The sequence below is a fragment of the Genypterus blacodes genome, unplaced genomic scaffold, assembly GCF_046128005.1.
Source record: "Genypterus blacodes isolate CSIRO-AG114 ecotype Tasmania unplaced genomic scaffold, CSIRO-AGI_Gbla_v1 ptg000012l_1, whole genome shotgun sequence".
In the NCBI taxonomy this organism is placed as follows: domain Eukaryota; kingdom Metazoa; phylum Chordata; class Actinopteri; order Ophidiiformes; family Ophidiidae; genus Genypterus; species Genypterus blacodes.
Genome location: NW_027466826.1, coordinates 4,372,505 through 4,399,974, shown reverse-complemented (window position 1 = coordinate 4,399,974; position 27,470 = coordinate 4,372,505). Strand labels below are relative to the sequence as shown.

The 27,470-nt window shown below is 41.2% G+C and overlaps 1 protein-coding gene across 1 annotated transcript in view; it reads left to right on the top strand.

The window, feature by feature from the left end:
• Positions 1-27,470, top strand: part of LOC143012559 (neurexin-1a-like) — a 216,299-nt gene that overhangs the window by 76,262 nt on the left and 112,567 nt on the right. The window contains 6 exon segments of the mRNA XM_076165749.1: positions 938-1,099; positions 5,191-5,632; positions 11,492-11,875; positions 19,648-19,851; positions 21,891-21,917; positions 27,247-27,369. Coding sequence (XP_076021864.1) covers positions 938-1,099; positions 5,191-5,632; positions 11,492-11,875; positions 19,648-19,851; positions 21,891-21,917; positions 27,247-27,369 — 1,342 coding nt within the window.

The window sequence follows — 27,470 nt, the reverse complement described above, 5'->3', positions numbered from 1 at the left end:
GAATCCTTGTTTATTTCTGGGTTAAATTTTTTTTCCACCTTGTTTTATTTCACTTGTTTGCTATCTGATTCTGTTTGATCCACTTATTAGGAGAATCATTTCAAGCCGTTTGCATCAAGCACTGTCTAACTAGGAGGAGCCTCTCCTGTCTGGCTGGCCTGATGCTCTTTGGCTCAGCCCTTTGTAATCCATTCATTATGCATGGCGTGCACTTTGAACACGTGTTGCAAATGTCAAACTGCCCATTTGTCAACATGAATGTCACAGTGGAGTCGTGTTTGTCATTGGTGCTTCACTGGTGCTTTCTTATTTCTCTTTTGTGGTTTGGCAGTATCCATGAGCTCTTGCATGCATCTGACACAGTGGCAAGTGTCAGAATACTGACTTCTCAATTTAACAATCTGCAATTTAGAATGTTTTTCTTTTTGCATCCATGCATACAAAGAGAAAACACAACTATGCATGCATTTATTCTGAAAAAACAGTCGTAATTCTTCACTTAAAGCTGCTTTTGCTTTTCATAGCATGTGTCTAACCAACTAGCATGTTGTAATTTCTTTTATAGAATTGCTGAATGTACTTATCTGAATTTTAGCTGAACTAACCTACCTAACATTCTACTAACACCATTTTTGTGTCTGCTAAAGTACTTTTGAGTTGCAGCAGGGCAATACTAACACAGTACTCTGGGTAGTCTACTAACCCTCTAACTAGAATAGCTTTCCCATGGTGGCTTGCAGCCGTTCAACTAATCATAAACTGGACAAAATAATTTTGAAAAGCAAGAAAAACAGACAATGAAAACAGACATGAAAATGGGTTTCAGAAAAATATATATGTGAAAAACCATCGAAAAAAAAAGAAGGAAAGGCAATAACACTGCAGAATATAGGCTGTTTGAGTATAGCGTGTCCTTTCCCTGTGCTTTGTTGTCTAGGTAACAATATCCGTGGATGGGATTCTGACCACCACAGGGTATACACAGGAAGACTACACCATGCTAGGTTCTGACGACTTTTTCTATGTTGGAGGGAGTCCTAGCACAGCGGACCTGCCCGGATCGCCTGTTAGCAACAACTTCATGGGCTGCCTCAAGGAGGTAAACGCCACATGAGCAGTGTGTGTCTGTCTCTGCCTTAAGTCTCTCGGATAGACCCTTCTAACCTGCACGCTGACCTTGTCTCATCCTCTAAACTTTTTCTTTAGTTCATTTCTCTCCTCTGTACCTCTCACAGTCACATGCAAACTTTATTTTCCCTCTCCCGCCCCTTCAGTGCACTCACAATATTAGGACGTCATGCACACACGGACACACATCAAAGCTGTGTAATGCACGCTTCAAAGGGAATCAGTGATTCTGAGAGCCGGCGTTTTCATGAGCCAACACCCAGACAGCAGATCATAACATCTCTTCACTAGTACACAAAATAACAAATATGTACAAAGTATACAATGGCAGGCTTGATCCTTTATCCTATTATATACTTTTAAATATCCTCCCTGAATCTGAATTTTGCCTTTCCTTTTGCCTCCTTTTCTGTACTTAGCTCCCTTCTTCGTGTTCCTCTGTAGTTTGCAGAAATTCAGCCTTGATGCTGAAAAAGCACGAAACAAGCCCACATGTCTAGCCTGTACCTAGAAAAAAAATGCAGCAGACAACAGCAGAAAAAAAAAAAGCCACCGAAATTGTACGTCGCTGGTTGACATATTGCTCCACTGTTAGGCGAAGTTTGGAATTCAGCACATTTTGTTTCTGTGCTGCGCTGTGACGTATTGGGCCATTTGGATCTGGCTCACGACCTATGTCATTTGTCACACTCTGCTTTACATACATTTTCTGTTACTCTCGGATGCATGAAGTGTATATTTTATCCCTGGAGATGACGCGGGAGGCAAGGAGCAGGAGAGAGATGGGTCGTTCCTCCACTAGAGGGTTCATGAGTTATATCCTTCATTTTAAGCTGTACAGCCATATTTTTATTTTGGGTGGTTAATAGGGACACCCACCTAAAGGAGCCACCAGGGATCGTCCAAAATCTGCACTAAGCAATTCTCCAAAGTGCAGCAAAACATTCCATTCATTTATCTTTTAATTCCATAAGCGATCCCCTATTTGCCTCATATATTTTTTGTAGTTGCTTCTCTTACACCATTGTTTTTCTGCAATTTCTTTATCCTACAGCTCAAGCTCTTGCTCTAGGTGCTTGTCTCAGAGAGCTCTGAGGCAGCGCTGCTCTGCTTAATAAGCAGACAGGGTGTGAACCACATGCCCACACGTCACCGAGAGCTCATTAGAGGTCTAGCTTTTAATGGGGCCCGATTATTTAACAATATATCATCGATGTGCTGAAGATGTGGTAAGAAAGGAATTGGATAGGTGCACCCTAAGTGTAGTCATTCCCCCCACTGAGCTTCACTGCTCCTCCCGGTCAACCAAACCACAGCAGCTGCTGTCACTATCCGAAGATCAATGCTTAAATAAATGGCTTGAAAACGTTTAAAAGAAAGGAATAGTTCCCTGTAGATGTGAGAGAGAGACAGAATTTCCTTTTTTCTCTCCACTCCTGGGATCATTTAATATTCCTTTACCACACAATACCAGTGTCAATACTGGAATGTAAGAGATTCAGCACATACACTGCAAAATTTATGCTTGGTTTCATTTACTTGGCTATCAATTTATGTCGGATGGTTTTATTGCATTGACAACCTCTGTGCATCATCCTGTCCAGCCTGTTACATTAAACACAAGCCCCATCTCAGGTCAGCTCCTATGTATGTCGTGCTCTAGGGTCCACACCATAGCAGCGGTGGTTTTAACAGCATGTGCTGCGGCCCGTGATTGATGGAGTGCTCCCAAGTGGTGTGATGCAGTGTTCATGTGCAGATCCCATTCTGAGTTGCCACGCCTGCCTGTTGGTTCAGATGGCAAAACAAACGGTGGTGCAGTAATAGCTCACTTGTCACCGCCTGAGCTTGATGACAAATTAGTGCAGCACTGCCGTGATGGCATACAGCGGGAGCCTCACAGCTCAGACCAACGATCCTTTACCCTTAAAGGTGCCCTTTGTCTTGACGGTGCAGAATTGATTGTGGTTTATTGGCTGTATCTGTTGCACCTTTAGTCCGTCTAACTAAAGTCCAACAGAGAGACGTGTAGTTTTGTCTTAAAGATGGTATTTTTCTTTCCCTTATGCCATGTCATTTTGCCCTTTGTTTCCATTTGATTTATTTCTGGCCGGTGCCTCTGTCTGATACTTGTGTACTGAAGGGTTTGTTACTCCAATGTTTCTCTTTACTACAGAGGGTCAAGATTTGAACTCTTGGTTTTGGGTTTACACAGTTTTCTAAAGTTTTAAAAACAATTGATACATACTGTAGGTGCAAATTTGTAGTTCTCAATCCCAAGTGTGTGGGTGTGGATAGAGTAGGAGGATGTGTATGTCGTCCAGACTCTAAAGAATATAGAATAACTAACATGGTTAAAGTGGTAAAACAAATAGTTTGGAAGGAACTCTCAATAATACCCTGACTAAATGGAACTATGACCAAAACAACATAATATATGAAACATTGAATTACAGATCGATTGGCAGCTAATAATGTTTCTGTTACTAATGAACATCAGCTTCTTTGCATACTCAACATGACACTCAAATGATCCCAATACACAGTCTTATTCCACATGATGGTTACCCTGCAGATATATTCTAGTTTTGTCTTTATATCTGTTGGTATTCTCTTGATAATATTTCATTTAAAGTAACAGATTGACTGAACCAAAGCACTATTAGAACACTTCAAATGTGTCGTTGTGTTATGGGGCTAATAATTTCGAAAACAGCTTGACCACGTAGATGTTTCCACATACACCCACGCGGTAATGTGTTTCTCAGAAGGAACTGTGCTCCAACTAGACAGAGGGATTATCACAGCTGCACTTTAACTAGTGTTTCATTACACAGATTGGATAATCAGCGCAGAATGGCTTTCTCTAATTTTGCAAGACTGTTGCCAATTACAGTATGGCACTCATGTTCAATTTTGCACTCAGTGAGATATGCAGTGCCCAAAAGTAAATATTTTGACTAACTTCCCAGCTTTAATAGATAAGTCTGATTCGCACAGTAATACAAATGAAGTCTAAATGAGTCTGATGGTGCAGTACAGTTAAGCTTTTCACAAAGAGTCATTCATCCACTCATGATTAGTTAAACAGAAGTGTTATTTTCACACACAGTTAGAATTTACTAGTTATACAAAAAGCAGTTAATAAATTATAATTTGTTACTTGCACTCAACCATATGACAGTGACTCTCTCATGGTTAATAGTTAGTTTAATGAGATTCTAACTAACTCTATCATAATGACACCCGGTTTCTCGTCTGCACCTTATCTCCATAGCTCCTGTTGCCTTCAAGGTCACTCATTTATCCAAGCATCCAGATACTAAACCCTGTACGGTTACAGTATTCGTGAATATAAACCAAGGTTTTCTGTGTCAAATCAGTGAATAATGTTATGAAACTGCATCATGTCTTTGTGTATGTACAGTAAAAAGTGTGTGGTTCATATGTATTCTCAAACACACTTTCATCCACATGTTCTTAAATAGCTTCACAGGGGCTCATCCATCATCTGCAGGATTTAATTCTAATCGCCACCTCCAACCCGCAGCCTTGATCAGCATTTTACACCACACTTGCAATCAATGCAGCAGTTTAGTTTTATCACCCTCCATCTCATACTTCACACACAGCCCCAGGAGATTGTACCTGAATGCCTACAATCATTTTCTTCAGCCATTATCATCATTGCCTTTTGATTTCAGTTTTTTCTCTTCCTTTAATAGAGGCCAAAGCGAAAAGGTAAAATGAATGTTTCCACTTTATACTTCCCACTGCACCTGGCTAAAAGCAATGTGTGGGGGATTCAAGGAAAGAAGGCAGATTGATATGACCCATGTATAACACCTTTGACTGTATATGATTGCTATCCCTTTGTTTTAACGGATTAACACAATAATACTGTACCACAATTTGCTAACACATTTAAGAATCCTACACATACACCTTCCAAAATGACCTATGCTTTCTCCTAACAGCAAAAGAAGCCAGATTTCTACTTATTAATAAGCAAGGTATACACTTATATGTATGTACGACTGATTCTACTCCCTCTGTGCCCAGGTTGTATACAAAAACAATGATGTGAGGCTTGAGCTGTCCCGACTGGCCAAGCTGGGTGATCCCAAGATGAAGGTCCATGGCACCGTGGCTTTCAAGTGCGAGAATGTGGCCACTCTGGACCCCATCACGTTTGAGACGCCAGAGTCCTATATTATCCTAAACAAGTGGAATGCTAAGAAGACAGGCTCCATCTCCTTTGACTTCCGCACAACGGAGCCCAATGGCTTGCTCCTCTTCAGCCATGGCAAGCCCAAGCAGCAGCCAAAGGATTCCAAAAGTCCTCAGACGCTCAAGGTGGACTTCTTTGCCATTGAGATGTTGGACGGCCACCTGTACCTGCTGCTTGACATGGGATCAGGAACCACCAAGACTAAGGCAGTGAATAAGAAAGTCAATGATGGCGAGTGGTACCACGTGGACTTCCAGCGAGATGGCAGATCAGGTACCATTAAAGCCATTTTAATATGTTATTGCAACGGTGTTAAACTGCAGCTTTAGACGAAGAACATCCAACATTCACGTGAGCAGATCCAGAGCTGAAATTGGGGCTTTCTGCCTTCTCATTCACTCAATATCCCTTCATAGACGTAAAAATACAAATCCTGTTACTAAATCGCTGTGTAGGTTTTCCAAGTGTTTCCATCCATTGATCCATTATCAACTTTTAGCATTTGCGTTTGAGCTTTAACAATAAATGCCATCTAAAGTGTCAAATGTAGTGATTTGCAACAGTCAGTCATGTTTTTCCGCCGCATAGTTTTGTCCCCTGTCTGTTTGCGTCCTCTAAGCCCCCCGGGTCAGACCCCTGTGTTGCGCTGCTCCCTGTTGATTTGCTTATCTAAGCAGCAATTTGTTGGCGTGCGCTTGGAGCCAAGGCCTTGCAATGTCATGCTGCAAATTAGATATACCCCCTGACCGTGTTTTCCACTCCATATCAAGAGGTGGAAATTAGATTAACTGTTTCATTACCCCCAAACGCGGCACAGGGCTACGGTTCTAAACAGAGCCCTATAAACGGCAACAATTACAATAAAGCCCATTTGTGTGTATGAGGATTATACAGTAGCTTGTTTTTGATTCAATTCAAAGTTCAACTAGATCAACATTTGATTTTTATAAATGATTAGCCGTTTAACAACTTAATTGTACATTTCAGAAACAATGTTAATTGGGATGAAACAGTGGGCGATATGTTCATTAACCAGCGTTGACTCATGAGAGGAAAAATAGAGGAAATGTTTTCTTGCAAACCTGTTTATTATCTGTCTGGTATTCTAGTCATCCACCCACACACACTTACACACAGCACACACATGCACACCTTAGCACACAAACACACACTGGAAAACTATCATATATCTTTTTTGTTGGTCTAACTCTCTGTACTTGCTGTTCTCTCTGTCTGCCCTGCCTAAGTTTCCATGGAAACTGGAGGTGGTCTTTCCCAGGCCTGAGACAGTAACTGCACGGTGCTGAGCTGTGCACTAATGACATTTCAGAATAACTTTTTGTCTTTTCTTTAAGTCTAAGGCCTCCACACATGCATACCGGGGTGGGAAGGGAACATAAAAACGTCTTTGTGATGAAGACCAATATGATAAAAAGCACAAAACGGTGCATTTCCACAAATTCTATAAACTCTGTACCAGTTAGAAATACTCTGACCTTCCTCATCGTATAACCTAAACACAAGATTTATGCAGTATGTTTGCAGCCCTCCTCAATATTGAATATTACAATCTATGAACTCCACAAAGAGTGATTGGTGGTGCTGTGTATTGATATGAATGCTCCTCATTTACTACTCAAATTTATGCACTTCCTCTGCACTAAAAAAGATTATTTGTTTCTTTTTATGTATATATAATTATTCTCCAACTAATGCTTAATAGAGGCTTCCTAAGATTTCTAATACCAGATGTGTTGCTTTACTTGTAATTTACGGAAACAAAAATAGTCAAACAAACAAAAAAGTCCACTTACTTCCAAATACTAACTGATGTACCTTGGTGCCCTTGTGTGTGGCAGGCCTGTCCATACTTCCCCCAAACAGATAAGCTTCTAGGGCTAATGACAAACATATTTGGCAGCAAAAATATATCTTGCTATTTAGGTACATTGTGATATAGTTCAGTATAGTTGATTGACGGAAGAGCTCTTCTGATGCTCTTGTTTTCTAATCTTTCATTTCTAATCTGTCCTTTTTTTTCTCATTCAGCACAGTACCTAACTTATTGCACTTCTACTCTAGCTCTAGTTATGCTCTTAGCTGTTGGTTTAGGAAGGAAATGCGCTTACGATTTCTTGTGACCTGAAGTTCTTTTATCTACCTTTGTTGAACACACTTATTGTAAGTCGCTTTGGATAAAAGCGTCTGCTAAATGATCGTAATGTAATGTAATGTAAAGATCATTAACCACTTAGACAATGATAAACCTCAACCAAGCCTCAGCAAAGCCTTCATGCTTGTGGTTGACGTGTGTGTTGTCAGCGTGTTAGAGCAAAGCAAATGAATAGTACGTTACAGTTGTAAAGTGCATTTGTGCGGTTTTACACTGGCATGTAGCCTTCGTGTGCAACTCTGCTAAAAGGTCTAGTTGCTCCTACTCCATAATGCTCCATAATGCTGGCCTGTATGGTTTGTTAGTATCCATCCCAGTACCCTCTTGCTATAGGTTTGAATATTTGATAGAATTAAAGTCATTTTAAAATGTAAGAAATGAATTCAGTAGTCCACAGAGTCCCCTGAGAGCGTGAGTCACGAAACATATGGTATTCTCGGCTTTTCATCTGCGTGTCAGATGTTTTATTAATACAGAGCAGCAAGCACATCTTTCAAAACAAAAGTGTAAGAGACCAGCCAGACATAATTATATGCAGCTCTCTTCGCTATATGCAACACTTAGTTCAGTGAAAACAACGGCATATAATGATTCCTGCCCTGTTTAGTTCAGCTGGCTCTTCCTGTAGGAAGTCGGCCCGTAAATGGACTCTTGTGCCCAGAAAACATCTTCTAAACTCAATGCATTAGAGACGCTAGCAGACACTGCTTTTAAGTGCAAGCTTCTGGGCTTGAAGTGCTGTGGGTCACTCATCAGAGACATTACATGGGCATCGCACTGTCATACCCCAACGTCTCGCCAGAACCACTTCCCCACGCACGCACGCATGCACGCACGCACGCACACACACATATTTACAACACTTCCCCTATTCCCACAGCCCACTCATAAGCCTGCCTACAGAGAATCCAATCATACCGAGAGATTTGGCCGTATCACCCTAACTGGATTGTAGTAATCCCCTATCTAACATGTTTTGGAGATGTGTGAGTGGTGTTGAGGGCTGCGGGACATCATGCCAAGTTGATCCGGGCTGCTGAGGCAGAAAGTGTGAGAGAGATCTTAGCTGCCTTTTGGACCCCATGCCTTCAGGTTTGATGATGTAATGCCACTTATGGGTCATATCACACAGAGTCAGAGGCAGAGACAGAAATGTGCAATTTGACTGCAAGCTGCAGTCTTTGTGATTAGATTGTCATCAACATCATTATTCATTGTCATTCTCATTTATTGCCAACACCGTCTTTTTCATTAAATCTCCCATATATCCAACACTTGCTCCTCACTGTACAGTATTATTTGCTGCCGCTCATTTACCTTCTTATCTGTCATCACACACTCCTCCCTCATCTCCTCTCCAGACGACTTTATCTTCATGTTCCCATCTTGTTCTGTATCTATCTCCTCCTCTTTTATGCTTGTGAGCTTTCACAAAGACACTTCCTCTTCTCTTTTGGCTATAAATAATATCCCACGCATAGGCATACCTTGTGTGTGTGTGTGTTCCTATGTGTTTCCCATGTCAGTCGCCCCTTGATGGCACATGCCCCCGTGGGATGGTATGGTTCCTCCTGACTTAACATAGCTTGACTCTGTTTACACACTTCTCTACAGCACTGTGACAAGTGAGCAATACACTGATCAGATGCCTGAAAGATGCTGACATCCGTCTCTTGTCTTACGCTGGCATCAATTTAGACAGACATGCATACTGTAGAGACACAGTATCCGGCTTTGTTACACTCTGCACAACAATGACAATATTCCTGTACAGTGAGTTCTTTGAAAATACTCTGACTTTTTGATCAAAAGTACGATAAAGGAGGAATATTTGGCTGAAAAGAAACTGTAACTTGTGTTTGCTGCATATCTGCAGACTGACTTTAGGCGTGATTATGTAATGTAGAGGGCAATAGAATGAATAATGCAGTTTTACTAAATTAATAGTCTTCATTCTTTCATGAGTGTTCCTCTCATCATTTAGGTTAATCTCCATGCTCCAAGAGATTTAATTGTCTTACCTTAAAGCTGCACTATATAACTTTTGACATGCAGAAATGTTCTTCATAAAAACTTAGTATATATTGTAGTAATTGGTAAGGCAGATTGGTCCCGTGTCTGTTTAAATGTTCAGATAATTCAAGTCGACAGCTTGAATGCTGCAGTTGGGTCAAGAGCTCTTGGCAGCTCTAGGATATGCACACTTGTACTTTACAGAGAGCAGCGATACAAGGAGCACGGTGCTGCTGCATCTACGTGCGCTGCTACTGGAGCGAATGAGTAAAGGGTGAAGTGTGAAACAAAAAAGACACTTAGAATAAGGAAACAAAACAGATGGTTTCAGATCTTCAAACAACCGTATTTCTATCATGTCCAGGATTTGATGGTAAATGCCACACCTGTACACATGACATGAGAGTAGTATCCCATCACAAATCACCCCGACCGTGCTGACGCTAAATCTTCAACCAGACACCTGCTCTATTCAGAGAAAAGTTTCCCTGCTAATGAGTTTGATGTAGTGCCCTCGTTAGCTATAACCTGAAGGGAGCTGTTCTGGCTCTGAGTCGGGTGGCCCTTGCCAAGTGTGCAAAGCTTTGGAAGTCACAACAGATGTGGCTGGAAAGAGTCAGGGCAGTAGGTGGTTGCAGGATAGTGCTGGAACAGATGCCCGAGGCCAGGACCCCGTGAAAAGAGCTGGAACGTGTTAGTGGGACCAGGTTAATCATTGTGCACTTGGTCCTTAGCTGTCTCTTTTTTCCGCGGGAGCAATCTCACCTTGGCTGTAGAGATGCAGCATATACAACATAATTTAATATTGGCTAATGGAGTGAGTTATTGTCAGAGGAATAGAGCTTTAATTGAATTAAGATATTTAGATCTGTATCATGTAATTAAATGTAATATGTACATACGCGCATGCTGATGAAAGCTGTAATGGAATGTGAAAGGGCTAATTTATTCTTAAATGCATCAGGAAACTTACTCAAAATTGGTGTGTCTATCCGAACCGAACCCTTCTTTGTTCTATTACCTCAAAGCAGCCGACGTCTTCATAGCTGCCAAATGATGCATCTGTCACTCAAAATGCTAATTATTACTTTCTAGCAGTGTTATTTTGGAGCTCTCTTACTATTTGGTCGGCCCTCTCTTGAGGCAGTGGCCCACGGCGTGGCTCTTCAGCGCTATGGTATATAGATTACTCGACGGGGATGTGGGCAGTGAAAGCAGCAGTCATTAATTAAAGATCCACAATGGCTCCTGCACTGAGAGTAACAGATCCATACACAAATTAATCACCCAGCCTGAGTCCCAAAGTGAGGCCCTTCCTTTTTTCCAGCTTTACAGTCCAGTCATGTCCGCTGTTGTTTACCGTGCTCCAGATCGAGAATTAAACCTGAATGAGAGTGATAAATCACGGTGCAGAAACACACAAACTCTCATTGCAGGTTTATGTGTTGGAGAGGCAAACAGAAGGAGAGACGGTGAGAAAAAAAAACCCCAGCTTGCAGTCCGTTAATCAAGTTCAAAAAGATGGCTACCATGTTTTTTCGTTTGGTTGGCTGAGAGCATAGAGGGGGCACTGATTTTTCTTTTCCACTCTTCTCTTTTTTATGACCACTGTTTTATAGATAAAGGAGATTTATTACGGGAAATCCAAAGACAATGGAGAGGATACTCTTAGGGTAGCCACATTAGGCTACTAATAGACTAGCTGCCTCAAGATGAATGTGTCTTATCAACACTCATCTGTCATTCTGAATGAAGAAAATCTTGAGACTGTCTAGGTGGATAAAATTAATTAAAGTAATTCCTTCATCAAATCATCATAAAAAAGATCTCCATTCTCTGAGTTTGTGCAGTGCGGTGAATCTGGAGTCATAAATAGGTGTTATAATCTGACCGTCTGCTCAATTACCTTGCGCTTAATGCTGATGTGTGCCCTTCTTTGTGTCTAGGTACCATCTCCATCAACACCTTCCGCACTGCTTATACAGCCCCCGGAGAGAGTGAGATCCTTGATTTGGATGACAGTCTTTATCTTGGGGGTCTGCCAGAGAACAAATTGGGTCTGGTGTTCCCCACTGAGGTATGGACAGCGCTTCTCAACTACGGCTACGTGGGCTGCATCCGGGATCTGTTCATTGACGGACAGAGTAAGGATGTCCGACGCCTGGCTGAGGTCCAGAAGGCTGCCGGGGTCAAGCCCTCCTGCTCCAAGGAGCCTCCCAAGCAGTGTTTGAGCAACCCCTGCCAGAACAATGGCGTCTGTAGGGAGGGATGGAACCGCTACGTGTGCGACTGCTCTGGAACTGGATACCTGGGCCGCTCCTGTGAAAGAGGTAAGATGGTTTTTGCCTTAAATCTATCGGGGGTCGGAAACGTACTCTATCTGTTGGGAAACGTTAATGATGTTGACTTATGTTGCTGTGTGCTTTCCACTGGAATGGAAATAGGAAAGCAAAGAGAATGGGGCTGTAATTGTTTCCACTCTTTGTTAGGAGGTGTCCCCCTTTAAGTACAGATTGAACAAAAACCTGCAGGTGACATCAACAACTTTCAAACAGCAAAATGACATGAATAAACAACATGTTATCACAGGAGGGTGACAGCCAGCCTTCCAGAGAGAGAGACAGACCGAGTCAGGGCACATAGATTGTTGCTGTGGTGGTGTTAGACGGTGCTGAGTGGCAGGTGACTGATACATCCGTGATACATTTCTGGTCAAAGCACTCGCCCATGACCAAATCTGCTTTAGAATACCTACACCTATCTCTGTTTACTTCTTACAAAAGACAGAGAAATAGAAGCACTAAGTGAACTCTTAGAGCTTCATGTCTTCTTAGCTGGTGGGGGTACTGCAGAGATTTGAAAAAAACTTTTTAAACGTTCATAATAAAAGCACAACATCCTCTCCAAGTCCTCTGTGGTGTTTCAGTCTGTTGCCCAGGGCATTATGACAAATATTTGTTGATGTGGTTGAATATGGAAAGGCGCAATTTTGCTTGTTGTTGCCTTGGAGACTGACTTACTAAAAAAGCCACAGCACGTCGCCATAGATACTTTGTGTCTTATTTGTATTTTCTCGGTACAGTATCTGTAATGGAGCTTACAGTAATGAGAGCCTTTATGGGCATTGCTTTTTTATGGGAGGATTTCAGTAAACGCAAAGCTCAGCACAACTTGCTGCTGTGGATTTGTGCCTCTTCAGCGTTACCTCAGTGGCCTTTTTGACCCCACGATGGCTCTTTGACCTCTTTGATCGGGATTAAAATAACAACACGCTCCGTGAATCGGTAAATCCTGAGCTTGCCAGGATCGTCTGTCCTGAGGCATTTTCGTTGCCGTCATCGGATGGAATGCACATCTGCTGCTGTGTGTATATTTCATTTACTGTACAGCTTTGCAATATTAAACATTAACTCTTTTACGAATGGTTCGGTTTATACTCGCTGTCTAACATTTGAGCATAATGAAAAATTGGTAAGCGAATGTTATTGTTTCAGTAGCTTTAAAACTTAGCCATTAGGATGTTTGTGTTGTATTCATAAATGAATAATAAAACCTAGAATCAGCATTAATAGATATTTATGTAATGCTACTTTGTGTTATGAATTTATAATGAAAATCTAAGCAAATGCCACCCTACAACAATACAATATGAATAGTATATGTATATAAATCTGCAATGTTATGACTCTACCCAAATGGTAATTCCTTAAATGGTTTACATTATGGAGAGTGTTGAACAATGTAGTTTAATAAATGCTGTAAAATCCAGTAAAACAAACCCATGTATAATGAGCTGCCCTGAATCCTATGTTCTCTTAGTAATTTACTTCTGTAGAAACATTATCCTCAAATGGTCTGTTGTCACTCAGTGGTCACAGTGGTGCTGCTGCAAAGGAGAACAGAAATGGATCAGAGTAGCTTTTGCATTTTAGAGCTTTAGAAGGATTCAGGACTCAAAATCAAAATAAGAACATGAAAATCTATGGATATAATGTCTTTTATGTTGCTTTCAAACTTCTGTGTCCTGAGAGCGACACCAAGGGTCAAACATCTAGAAATGAAACGGAGAGATGTGCTTACGAGTTGAAATATGAGGAAAAGCTGTCATTGCTGAAATTGATCCTGTGTTTGTTGTGAAAACTGCATCGAGTAGTAAGAACAAATGAGCACAAACAGTATGTGACACTGTTGGCACCTGTAAAGGAGTTGAAAGCAATAAGCGGTTTGCTCATTCCTGAAAACAATTACTTAATGCGTGTAACACATCGCAAGATATGAATGACACCTTTGCATATGAAGGTGAATCTCCTCTGTGCTTAAGAAACTCAATGTCACAAGGAAAAAAAACACAGTGTTCGCAGAAATATTCAGTCATTTAGATGGAGGTTATAGCTGGAATATGTTCTGCCACTCATCCGGAGGAGAGTGGATGGGGGTAGAAACCTGCTGAGTCTTTTAAAAGCAAATAATAGAAAAGTTCTATTTTTTTTTCTCAGTCCAGGTGTTTTAAGTGCAGTTTTCAGTTAGAGCACGTAACAGTTCGAGTGAAGAGATATGATTGATTGATTCTAGAGACAAAAAGCACACACACTTGGCTGAATAACTGTGAATCCACACCATCTGCTTCTGCAGCTAATGATGTGACAGGAAGTAGGGCATCATGCATGAGGAAGGTAGAGTTAGCGTAGGGGATATAGATCAATTCATTTAAGATAATTACACAACAAGTGAATGATTTTGGATTCAAGATGAGTGTATTCCACATAGGCTGTGTCTGGAAACATAACAGGATGTCCTTCGTGTTGCAGACGTCTCGGCCAATTTGCCAATTTGACACAATCCTCTCCTGAAACTTAAATATCTCCTCCCTTCTCCACTCCTCTATCTCAGTTTTGAGTTGGTGAGTATGTGAGTGGGAGCAGTGGTACGATGGATAGGTCCTGGTGCGCTGCCAGCTGTTTTGATGGCTCCAGATTGCCCGTTGCACTGGTAGGATACAGCAGGCAACAGCAGGAGGAGGAGCTGTCAAAAGAATTACTCTGGCTCTCACTTATCCATGCATGGTGTTCCACCCGGTGGCAAAATACAGCTACTGCATATGGCGGAGTGGGAGGATGAGCGGAGGGAACACGAGATGGAGTTTGGGAAGAGAACACCACAGATATTTGCCCTCTTTTGAGAGATTTTAATTAAGCAGACAAAGCAATTTTTTTCCCACCCTGCATCCCAAATGTCCTCCCCTACATTGTTCATCCAGTTGCTAATTAGCCCAACAACGGTATTAGTCTTGCAGTGTAAGACTCAGGCAGCCTCACAGATGGCATAATAGGTGCAGTGCAACGCATGCACATATTCCCTAATGAGATATGACATGCTGCACGCCAACACTGACAGCCGTTACATTATTTTACATGGGCAGTGGCCACAGAAGGGGAAGATCCAGCAGACTTACACATACATGAGATGGATGAAGATATATGCTAAAAATCAATATCTAGATCAATACGCACATGCATCACATATGTTGTCTGCACATACACACACACACATACAGAACTTGTATCCACATGAAAGCATGCGGGCTCGCAACCATTCGTATTCCACTATTAAATTAACATGTAAGTTGGCCCACGCTCACAACTGTAGTGTGTCACTGCCAATATCTGCAGCCTTTCAACACTACACTAGAGTATAGACATACATATATAGATAAATGATTCTCAGAACACACTTATTGCTTCCCAGAGCATGAAGCCATAGGAGGGCCGAAAGCGGCAATTACATTATTTACCTTAAAGGGGATTATTGCTGATGGTATTGCTGAAGCATAAAAACATCTTCTGCACATTATGTATAATCACTCACCACATTTCACAATTGCCACAAATTAGGGAGACCTAGTTATCTCACCCCCTTAAGCAGTGTACACAGAAAAACTGATGAAATACATTGGAAATATAATTATAATAGTACTGAGGTTGAGTGGGGCTATAAGCATAAGAGCCGTGATGAGGATTCTGCTAAAACAGAAATTTATGGGAGTCAAGAAATGAAAGCAAACATTTATACTGTATCTTATTTCTAAGGCACGGATCTCTGCAGTTCCTGCTTGTATGTCAGATATATTATGTCTGACAGACTTAAAAGGTCGGCTATGTGCTGTCTTTATTTCACACTGTGCATCCTGGCTGAAGCCTTGATTTCTGAAAGCACTATCTGAATTTGTAATTTCTTTCCCTCTAAACGGACAAGCCGCTCCATTTTCAGACTTTGCTCTCATTCTGCAGACCCTAATGAAGTCGCCGTATGGTCACAGAGGCAGACGTGTGGCGAGGCAGCAGATGTGAAGCTGGCCCAGGATGATACTGTCTATGCCTGTACGAGGCTCTAAAAAATCCATTCAGTTGGCAGGTTGTTTTCACACATTTAATGGCCAGTTCAGTCTATTTCTCCAGTTGTGTATACTAAGATACTCAAAGCAGGCTGCGGTGAAGAAGACATGGGCGGCATTGAATAATTTATGACGTCTGTGAGCCATTTTTTTCCTGTTTATTATGGATGTTGAACCTACATTTTCCAAAAGCCTTCGGCAATTGTTTTCTGGTAATATCTGAATTGAATTGGGACCAGTGCCTCCGTGCCGTGGGACATCCCAATCCTGTAACATATAGCTGACAGCGCTATCTTCCTGTACAGCCCACGCTGCTCGGGGGAGAGTGTAGGATGGAGGAAGTGCGTTTATCAGTCTGCAATTAGTCCCTCTTGTTAGTAACACAACCTTATTTGCTGCTTCTCGGAAAGCAAACCTCCTTGTTTTCTTCTAAAAATCAACAATGACGTATTGTGCTTTACAAAACCTAAAATAAAAGCTTGGTTTAGCTTGACCCTCTCTGTTCCCCCCCCCCATCTGAAAAACTCCCGTTGGATTGGCTCAGACAAAAGCTCCAGCCTCTGCTTCTCAATTTATTTTAATATTAAAAGTGGGAGTGTCATTAAATATGACTGGGCTTCCAGGATTGGATTTTTGACAGGTGCTCACTTTGCATTAGGTAATGATTCCCCTTGTCAGTCTCCATATTTTCATATCTATAACAGCCTCTCTTATTTATGGCATTTTGACAACCTCTCATATGCATCTCAGCAGTGGTGACATCCACGATGAAATGCAATATTTATGAATTTTCTGTGACTGTAATTAATTTTTTTGTACCTATTCAGCAGGCGTACTTACAGTGAATAACCAAAAAGTAATGTAGCAGCTTTTATGAATCTATCATGTGAGACAACATTATTACTCTTCCTTTCTTTCTTTTTTTAACCATTGCCTTGTTTTATGATTAAATACAGAAGACTAGATTCTGTGATTGCCGTATAATTCTGTCATTCATTATTAGTAGTGAAAAAGTTCAATATCCTGTCTGTGTTTCACTCTTTTGCTTCGGTGTTACATAACAAAGACAATTGTATCCTCCCAACAGTAACATACTGCATCTCCTGTTTGCTGGGTCGTGTTATTTGTTAAAGAAAGAGTGATAGAAAGAATATTTTGCATCCGTTTTGTCCTCTGACTCTGATTTAAATCTTTGGTATCAGCCAAAATCAAATCATTTATCAAGTATTAGGAGCTCGAACAGTTTCTCCATTTTTCCTGGCATCTGTTTAACAGTTACCAAATGCACCTCTTTGCTTTAGCTGCCTGGCAGGAAGCAAGACAGTTTAGCAGTGAGAACTCGTTTGTCACACGCCTCTGTCATCTGCAGCGTACCCCAGGAGGGCGTCGAGAGATTGGATTTGGGTGAGGAATGTGACGGAGTCATCCCAGGGGATGGATGTGACATTGGCTCTGTGTGATGAGGTAGTGGTGATGAGGTGGTGTGTGTACATTGGTAGCCCATCACCCCACCGCTCTCCTTCTCTTTTCCCTTCAACGCTGCCTTCTATCTGTCTCGGCACTGCAGCTGCAGTAATGGCTTTGTTATTGGGTTATGGTTTAGTTACAGGAAATGCTGTTACAACCTCCTGCCAGCGTTAAACAATCTCCCCAGCATTTCTCCAGACGTCTGCCTAATGCTTTGAGTAAATGCAGTCACCGTAAGCAGAAGCTCAATATTCAATGTCCACAGACTATTACAGTTCTGTTGCCACTTGTATTTTTGTCCCTAGTCAATATCAATTTGTCCCTTAGTAGTTAGTGTTATAGTGCAGAATTGTAGATTTCAGTGCTGTCACTTGCTCTAGTGGAGAACATTAACTCTGTGATTGTCTGGTTGGGCCGCTTAAAGTTGTCTTTATTTCCCCTTCAGTAAATTATTGTGTTTTCAATAACACGTGATATTCCTGATGTGAGTTTATGGCACCCAGGTTTTTGTGTATTTACTTTAGTTGTCATTGTTGGAGGCCACCTAAATGGTTCAGAGGAGTCAGGGAGAAGGTTTGGTTAGCTTTCTGATATATATATACCGTAATTATGTTAATGTACTTATACAATTTATTTTTTCATCCGCCGCCTGTTTATAGATGACCTGTTATTGTAATCGGGATATGACATTTACCATGTTGCATAGCATTTAAGAGGGCAGTCGCTTGGTTTATGGGAACTACATTTGCCAGTCATGCCTGAGTTATGCTGCATCATTGTCGTAATGCTAATATGTGAATGCACTCAGATACGACTTCTACATCAGTGCAGATTACTTGGATCATTTAGCGGCAAGATAGCAGTAAAGTGACACTGGTACATGTTCCAATCAGATTTATATCGTTTGACTTTACAATTCAAATTGTGATCTTTGATCTATGTTATCGCTTATCTGTTATTATCCTTTGTAAAGCACTTTGAATGAGTTTCCACATGAACAGTGCTGTATAAACCAACTCGCCTGTTTGCTTGTCTGTGGCCAATTCAGCATCCACAATTTTTGCTCCTCTAACAGAGAGGACTGATTGTCCAAATGAGGTGAGAGTGTGAGAGTCATCGTTTGTTGATGACCATGTGCTGACAGTAATGGGGCCCTGCTGTCATGTTACAAAATCATATAACAGGGGAGGAGTTTGATTATATGTCCCTTTTGAAGATAAGCCTTTTTAGATTAGAGTGGTTTAGAGAAAAACTGAAGATGTTATATTGCTCCATGATCCATTATTTATTGTTCATGGTTCTTATTGTCAGGTTACATAGGGATATTATATGGTTTTATTGTTGATCGTGAGGCTCGTGACCATGAATTGATGCAGTCTGAGAGGTGTGAGAAACTCTGAGCTGTATTTCTGATGAATTGGAAGCCGTTGAGATTTGGTTTCACCTTCTTGCAGAACTAGTTTACTTGTTTATCAAATTCTAGATGCGAGCCAAAGACGACCCTTAAGTATTTGACATTCTCAACCATACCGATGGCCTTGTTCTTTATTTTGACCCTGCAACATTTCCTGCTATTTACGTAGAAGGAAAACAAATTCAAACACTTAACATTCAGCGTTCACTGACTGGTCTCAAGCAATTGTAATGTAGAATGCAATGATTCATTAAGCTGCTCAGCCGCCGTGCTCCGTGTCCTGGCAGGCGTGTAAATCATTGAATCATCGGCAGACATTGTGCAGCCAACGCCAGGCCATTTTTCAGGTAGACTGTTGACGTACATGTTAAAGAGCAATGGGCCTTGAAGTGACCAGTGTGGTAGTGTTACTAATAGTGTGAAGCATTTGGCTGCACACTGGGCCTTAGAGTTACAATGGGTCAGATGCACAGCACAGATTCCACAATGGGATCAATGAAGTATAAACATAAACTTAATAACGCTAATTATATTGCTTAGTTAACAACTTAGATATCACAAAATCACACAGAACAAAGGGCAATCAAAATATGTAATTGTTCTTTCTTAGATGCACAAACCTGATATACCACCACTGTTAAGATTATATGTACTGTAAAATTACACTTTTAAAGCTGTAGATTGATACTCACATCAAATACACAAGTTAAAATGGAAGTGGAATTACATGCCCAGATAAAAGACATTTTACGACACCCTTTGCTGCTCTACAGTCAAACTGTTATATTCCATTCCACTGTTCGCTCATCCTGTTTTCCTTTTTTTTGCAGAGGCAACTATCCTCAGCTACGATGGCAGTAAGTTCATGAAGATCCAGCTGCCAGTGGTGATGCACACAGAAGCTGAGGATGTGTCTCTGCGCTTCCGTTCTCAGCGAGCCTACGGCATTCTAATAGCTACGACATCTCGGGACTCTGCTGACACCCTGCGCCTCGAACTGGAGAGTGGACGCGTCCGCCTAACTGTCAATCTAGGTAACGCCTCGGACTTACACCAACTGCAGCAGCAAAGCCACGAGTCAAATGAAACTAAACTAGACTTAGTATCACTTTCACACACAAGACAATTCTAGCTTTTCTTGTACATATTGAATAGAAAGAGATGGAATAGAGACTTTCAATGGACACAGTCTGCGGCTCTCCGCTTACGACCAGTTGAGCACACAGCTGCCTTCGCCCAGCAGGGAATGCTCATTGCTTTTTCAACCAGCTAACCTCGGCATCCACACATCTGTCATGCTCAAAAGGGAATTGACTTCATAGTGCACACACCGCTATCTTCCCTGATGCTGTTTCATTTGCAATTACGTCCAGTTGTCCGTTATATGAGGAACCCAATAACAGTTCTCCAGATGAAAGAGTTGGTTTATACGATCACAAAGCCAGTGAGTAATTTGATATGAAGCAACACTTACTTTTCAGGTGTGACCTAGGCCCGGAACATACCACACACACACACGCACGCACGCACGCACACACACACACACACACACACACACACACACACACACACACACACACACACACACACACACACACACACACACACACACACACACATACACACAAACACTTTTTTATTGTTGTTTTCCCAGTTCACTTCATCATTGTAGAGGGAATGCGTGATTGCACATAAACTGGCAACCATGTCTTAATTGAGCACAGGCAAATATGATTCCCTTGCCTTGAGCAAAGACATTTAAAACTGAGGACAATATGAAAGACATCCACACACTGCACTCCCGATTTGCATATGAATATCTGCCTATTTACCCGGGGAAGTATCCAGTGATGCCTGTGAAAAGTTAGATATCTACCAAAATGAGCAATGCTGCGAAAATGATATGAGTCTATTACTATTTTCCACTGGCTAAACAGAAATGAGCTTCCTAAGCCATTCAGAGGTGCATACAAAGTAGACAAACCCACAGTTTCGTGTCCCTTTGAGTTATATTTGACACACTTCATTGTTCTCGTGGGCTGCCAGCCGTCAAAACCTCTCTTCCTCACCCCACCCCTCTCAGAAGCAGAGCATTCCCTGTCAGGGTGGGCTAGTGTTGGTCTCTGGCTGTTTGCGACCACTTTTCTGCTGTGGTTGACAACACACGCCTGGCAGGGCCAAATGGGAAGGAGGGCAGGACTCAGATCTGGGTCATCTCTCTCAAAGAGCAACACACCACCTAGGCATTAGCTAAGAGAGAGGTACACAGAGATATGGAAACAGAGTACACAGTATGATGACACTCATGTGTCCCAGCTATTGGTCAAACTATTTATAGTTATTTGCCATTGAGTTGCTGGTAATTACAACACAAGCTGTTGTGGCGTTATTGCAGCGGTCATTTGTTGCAGTTAGAAGCAAGAATAATATTGACAGTGGCAGCGAGTTTTTATAATTGTCTTGCTTCTTCTATTAGTCTTGCTTATAGGTCAGCAGCAGAACGAATATTACAATTTATGCTTGTATTAACTTTATAATATTTCCAGAAAAGTTATAATGACAAAAAGTCCGAGTTATCATACCGTGACCAAATGGGAGGCATAGATAGATAGATAGATAGATAGATAGATAGATAGATAGATTTGTAGGAAGGAAGGAATACATGAGATTACATCCCAAATGGCCCTCTATGACCCTGTCCAAAATCTGATGCTCTCATACTTTACATAATTAGTATTTTCAGCCTAATCCATTAGTATGAATTGATGTAATGCTGTAAAGTTCAAGCAATCTAAACATATTTCATATGCTGCATATATGCTGTATATTCCAACCTGAAGCCTCGCGGTTTTGTGTACCGCGTTGGCGTAGTGCTTGTTCCTATAAACTAATGCCGTGCTGCAGTGCTCTGACCAGCTGGCTGTGGCTCAGGGCTATGGGTGGATGAGAGCATCAGAGGATGGAGAGTGTCCGTGTGTGCGTCCCCAGAGGGGTGGACTATATGCTTTAATGATGTCTGCAGCTCTAACGTTGAAAGATGCATTTATCTCTCATCTATTCTTCCCCCATCTAGATTGTATCAGGATAAACTGTACCTCCAGTAAGTGATTGTTCACCTTTTCTTCTTCTTCTTCTACCTCCTTCTTCTGGAGACTTTATGATCTCTCATGTTTAGGAAATTAAGTTTGATGGATGGAACTGTCTTTTAAAACTTCTTTCTGCAGCTATTGCGTCATCCTTACAGTCAAGAATGTCAACAAATCATTGACATTGGAGATTCAAAAAGTACACTAAAATGCATTTCAAGAGATACATAAGAAATACTTGGTGATGTTATGTGCATCAGCTGAAGGAAGTCGGAGGAAGGAGCGAGGCTTAAATTAATGACAGAATCCAAAAATCAAATTAAACTGATTCTGCACAGTTGCTTTTAATTAGCAAACCTTTTTTCCCCTCATAAATTCAGACGGATGTTAAAGGCACGTTGCGGACGCGCAGGTATTCTAGACATGCACGATTTCCCCGTCACCTGTTCTTCTTTCTTTTTTCTCTCCCTTTTTTTTTTTTTTACTTCGTTATTTCGTGCGCCCGCTTGTAAATTGATGAGGCAGTGAGTGCAGCGGAAACACAGAGTGTGATTTTATTATTCTCATTAACCTGCCTCACCGAGCAGAAAGAAAGGGATGAACAGGGCGGGTGGGAGGATAGATGGTGTAGTGGAGGCTACGTGCGTGTCTGTGTGCGAGGTTCGTCTAAATGTGTGCGTTTCGACAAAGAGGTTACATTGCAATATTTTGGGAGAGAAATATCTCTGACATTAATTATTCAGGAAGAGTGATGAATTAATAATTACCTCTCTGGAGTCACAATACAAGAGCCCTCTTCCTGTTTAATGATTCTGAAGTGATAGACACGCTATTAACATCCAGACTGAAATACCAATAGAAGTAAAGCAGCTGAAGGAAACTTTACACACACACAAGGTCTGTGTCCAATGCTGCGTCGTGTTGGATCTCCGTGTGAGTGTGTGTGTACAGTTATTTGAAGGTCATTGTACGATGGGAATCAGAGATGCACGCAACAAAGACCCCCCACACGGAATTCGCAAGACGTGACCTCCAGACATGTTTCTCTGAGCCAGGCCTTTATAACACCTTTCTAAATGCAAAATAGCATTGTTCATGCATCCTGGACCGGGTCTCTTGTTTGTGTATGCAAATAAAACAGCTCTATTCCCACCTACAATGCTTTGAAAGGTCACTCTTTGTTTATAATGGTTGTGAGAAAGCATTATCATACGGCTGATTTTTGATTTTTTTCTTATGGTTGTTTTTTCATTTTAATGCTTCATAATTTCCAATTCCACTCCGTCTCAAATGTCAGAAAATACAATCTTTCAATGAAACTTTAGAATCTTTAGTTGTAGCTAAAGTGATTGATGTAAGCAGTTGCATCAGTGTGTTTGAAAGTAGACAATGCATCAGTTGCCTTTTAGTTTTATGTTGACGTTGTATTATTGATTAGGGATTGATCTGATAATCACATCACCCTGTGCCAGACCACGATCCTCAATCTGCCCAAAATGGCTAAAATGTGACGACAATTTTTGGAGGATTATTGTTAAACATATCGCCTTGCATGGCTAATGGCAGAATAAACATTTTTATTATGCATCTATATGGTTTAGAAAGATTCCATTGACTGAAATAACATAAACCCATAATGTAAAATAAGTGTAAATAAGAAATGAGTTCATCTTCCCTCTGCATTTAGGACCATAATGAAGCGATGTTTAGGGAAAAAAAGGGAAAACAAACGTTGCAAACAAACTGCAGGTCTTCCTTCCAAAGTTCCAGACCCAATTGTGTCATAAAAATGTTTAATTGATTTTCTTGAAAAGAGCTGTGTTAAACAAATGTGCCTCTATTCTATTTAAGTAGAGTCACCGTCGAATTATTTCTTTCTAGGTTGTTATTTTTTCCTCCCCATGTTATTTTTGTCCCTCCCTTTCCCCCCCCCCCCCCGTGTTAATTAATGTGTCTTGTCAGGCGCTGCAGCTCCGGTCAGCTTGGTGGTTGAAGAATTTCAGCAGTGACTCAAAGAACACATCACTGTCAATTAGGAGCCCGGGCTCCCTGGGGCTGACCGGAGCTGTCTGAAGAAAAGACTGCCACTTCAACTTAAATACTGTTAACAGCCACTGAGTGACAACAAACTAAAAATAATAACTAAAAATACCTTGTGACAGATTAGCTTTTTTGTCTGAGATGCTACTCCTCTATTATTCATTCTCTTGAACTGCAGTGAGATCACAATTTACCTTTTAGTCAGCATGCTGAGGGTGACCAGGCCAAGTGTGTGTGTGTGTGAATATTCCTCCTTCCTGTGGCGCCATCTCAAAATCATTCTGTGTCATATTGATTGTATTTGGAGCGTTAATCTAAGGATTTTTAGTCATGATTGAAGGGAACGACACAGAGCAAGCTGAAAGGTGCTGAGCTCGTGTGTAGTGACATTTCGAGGTTAAAGTAGTATTTGCACAGGGATTTTACCCGGGGACATCATGTGATCTATGAATTATCCCCAACCTCTGTGTCTCTGTGGGCACATTCACAAAGTCTGTGTTCCACTCAAATTCACTGAATACTGTTAAATGTATCTACAAGTTAACCATGTTGGCTCTAGGCTCGCCCAAAGCTAGTGGTTAATATTGGTTCACCTGACAATGCAGGTCATCAATCTCTGGATCTTATTAGATTTCCACATTGACATATTGTAAAAATAGTCAATCTATATTCAAAACTGATCCAGGTCCTGTTGCATGCATGAGTGCTTTTGTGGTAGAAATTTTAATAATTGAGCTAAAATATATGAAATAAATGGAGAGTTCACTTCTAATTATCATTGGCTTGACATAGATATTCAGTTAATAGTAACCGAACCCCCTCACCATATTGTGAACGTGCTTATTCATAGATCCGCTGTGTCTGTCCATATGTTGGCAAAGACAAACAAGCCTCTCTAAATCTTACTTCTTAATTCCATCTGTTGTTTCGAGGATGATGATGATGATGATGATGATGATGTGCTTTAAGGGTTCTTAGCGGAGGCTTGTTGAAGAATTATTAATATTTTCATTCTGGGTGGATTTGTGTTTGTGATGAGGATCTTTAGGTAGCAAACTCTAGGGGTTAATAAGTGATTTGACTTATGGGTTGTGGTGATGGAAATAGGAAATAAGATTAATGTTTGGAATGTTAGAAGAATTAGTATCTAGTATCTAATATAGTTGTGCAGTTATTACCACAAATACATTTAGTAAAATGATTGCAGTTTGATTTTATCAACATTTCAGCTTTTCTTATATGGAGCAGTATAGATTACATACATGTCAGTGCAAACAGTGTGAAATAGTTAGTTATAATTGAGAGCTTGAACTTTAAGGTGTGTGCTGTTATGTCCTCCCAATCCTCACTATCTGTGTTTGCTGGATTAAATGTCTTTGTTGATAGTAATCCAGCAGTGATGGCCCGCTGCATGATCAAAGAATCCCTATTCACTCCACCTTGGTGAGTCACAGTGTTCAGGCGGGCAGCGGCAGTGTTTGGCCTGTCATCCACCCAGCCAGAGCTGATTGACTGGATAATCACATCTTTTCATGTTGCCCTGTACCATGCTTTTCCTCAGTTCCCTTGGGCCCGAAGTCAGCGAGGCAATGAGAGATCACTGTAGATCCATCACTGCAGATAGATCGCCATCAAGCTGGACATATAGCAGGCAGGGAGCAGCAGGCATTGAACTAAACTAAATTGTTCAGCCAGTAGTTTGGCCCACAAACATTATGACGGGGAAACCTTAAACGCAGCCCGAGCAGAAGTGGATGTTGCACAGGAATGTGCTGCTTAATGCGATTGACCCCTTTTCCCCTTCCCTTTTTTTCCTCCTTGGAGAGCAACAAGAACAGGATGATGGAAGGCAGAGATCAAGCGTGCTTTCAAGTCCAACTCCATCCCATTATTTCATATCTCCCCTCCTTAATCCCTCACCAGTTGTCTGGTTTCAATCCTGCCCCTGTGTTTAGTGCTTACAAAGCAGAACCGTGCCACAGAGATTGAGTGTGTCCTGCTACTTTGGCACCTCCAGATTTGCATACACATTGCATTGGGGGCTTTAAAGATGGCAGAAACGGATGCAATAAATAGCCATAAATGGGTTCAGTGGAATGAACCTAGAACCCAAACTGAAATGCTCCCCAGAGTGGGCAGGAGATCTGCAGCCCGAGGATATTGTCACACTTGCACGTCCTTAGTGGCCTGTTTGCTATATGTGCACCATCAGGCCTTTATAGAATTTCTTAGATTTCTTTCACAGAGAGAAAGAATGCATGAAAAAATGATATGTTTCCCCGTTTGGGCCTATGCTCCTCCTGAACAGAGGAGAGGAACGCGTCTTGGAGATTAGACCACATTGATATGCTGCGGTATCTTTGGCTTGTGTTTAAGACTGAATTTGATGAACTCTTTGTAATTCTTTATCACATCTCCATTGAAGCTAGCTCCTGTACAATTGATGAAATATTCAAAAGTTTGAGGATTCAGTGAGGAAATTAACTAAACTACACCAATGCTATTAGTTATGTGTGATTAATTTAAAAGGCTGTTGGCTTTTATGTTTGGATCTAATCAAAGGGTCTTAGAGTGAATAATTGGAATATAACATATGAACAATTTAAAGACATTTCTACATCCCTATGCCATATGCACTTTATAGTATGAATTTTTGTTTTGTTGAATGATACAATTTAACTTTGCCCAGTTAACATCACCGTCATCATCACAAAGTTTCAAATGTGCCTCTAGTAAATCCCATTGTGAATTCGCTGAGTGGATTGCCACAGACGTCGGTGCCTACCTTCCTTTGCTCCGCTGTGCACATTGCTCACATTATCCAAGTATTTCTCTCTGTATCTCCATTTCATTTGATGTGGTGCAGATGAGCGAAATCAAATATTGGGTTGCACTATTGAGGGTAAACAAGATGGAGAATGATGCTCAGTTAGGCGGCGCTCTATTCAGGCATTTTGGTAGGAACTTGGTGCCATCAAGTGGTAGGACAGTGAAATATGTTTATAGGAAAAAAAAAGTGAATTGTATTCGTATACTTTAATGAAACCCGTGTTATTCCCTCCCTTTTCTTTATTTGAGGGAAATGATTTAATGTTGCTACCAGTACAAAATATGCAAATCAGAATGATGACTTATTGTAAATTACGAACTGTGTCTCAACTGTGCCTGATCGTTTTATCTCTCTGTCAACATTCACTCCTTCTCCCCTTTCTGTTTTTTCTCTCTCTGTATCTGATCTACTCTCTCTTAGTATGTGTGTCTATGCATGCATGTGTGTTAACCGTTGTTTGGACTGTCCTGCAGGCAAAGGTCCAGAGACTATATTTGCGGGTCAGAATCTGAACGATAATGAGTGGCACACAGTACGTGTGCACAGGAGAGGAAAGAGTTTGAAACTGACTGTAGATGGTCTGCCACCTGTGGAAGGTATATCTCATCCTTCATTCCACCAACAGAATAATGCCTTATTGCTTTTTCTTACAAAACATTTCTTGTGCCCTTATAATCTAGATAAGAAAATATGTTCC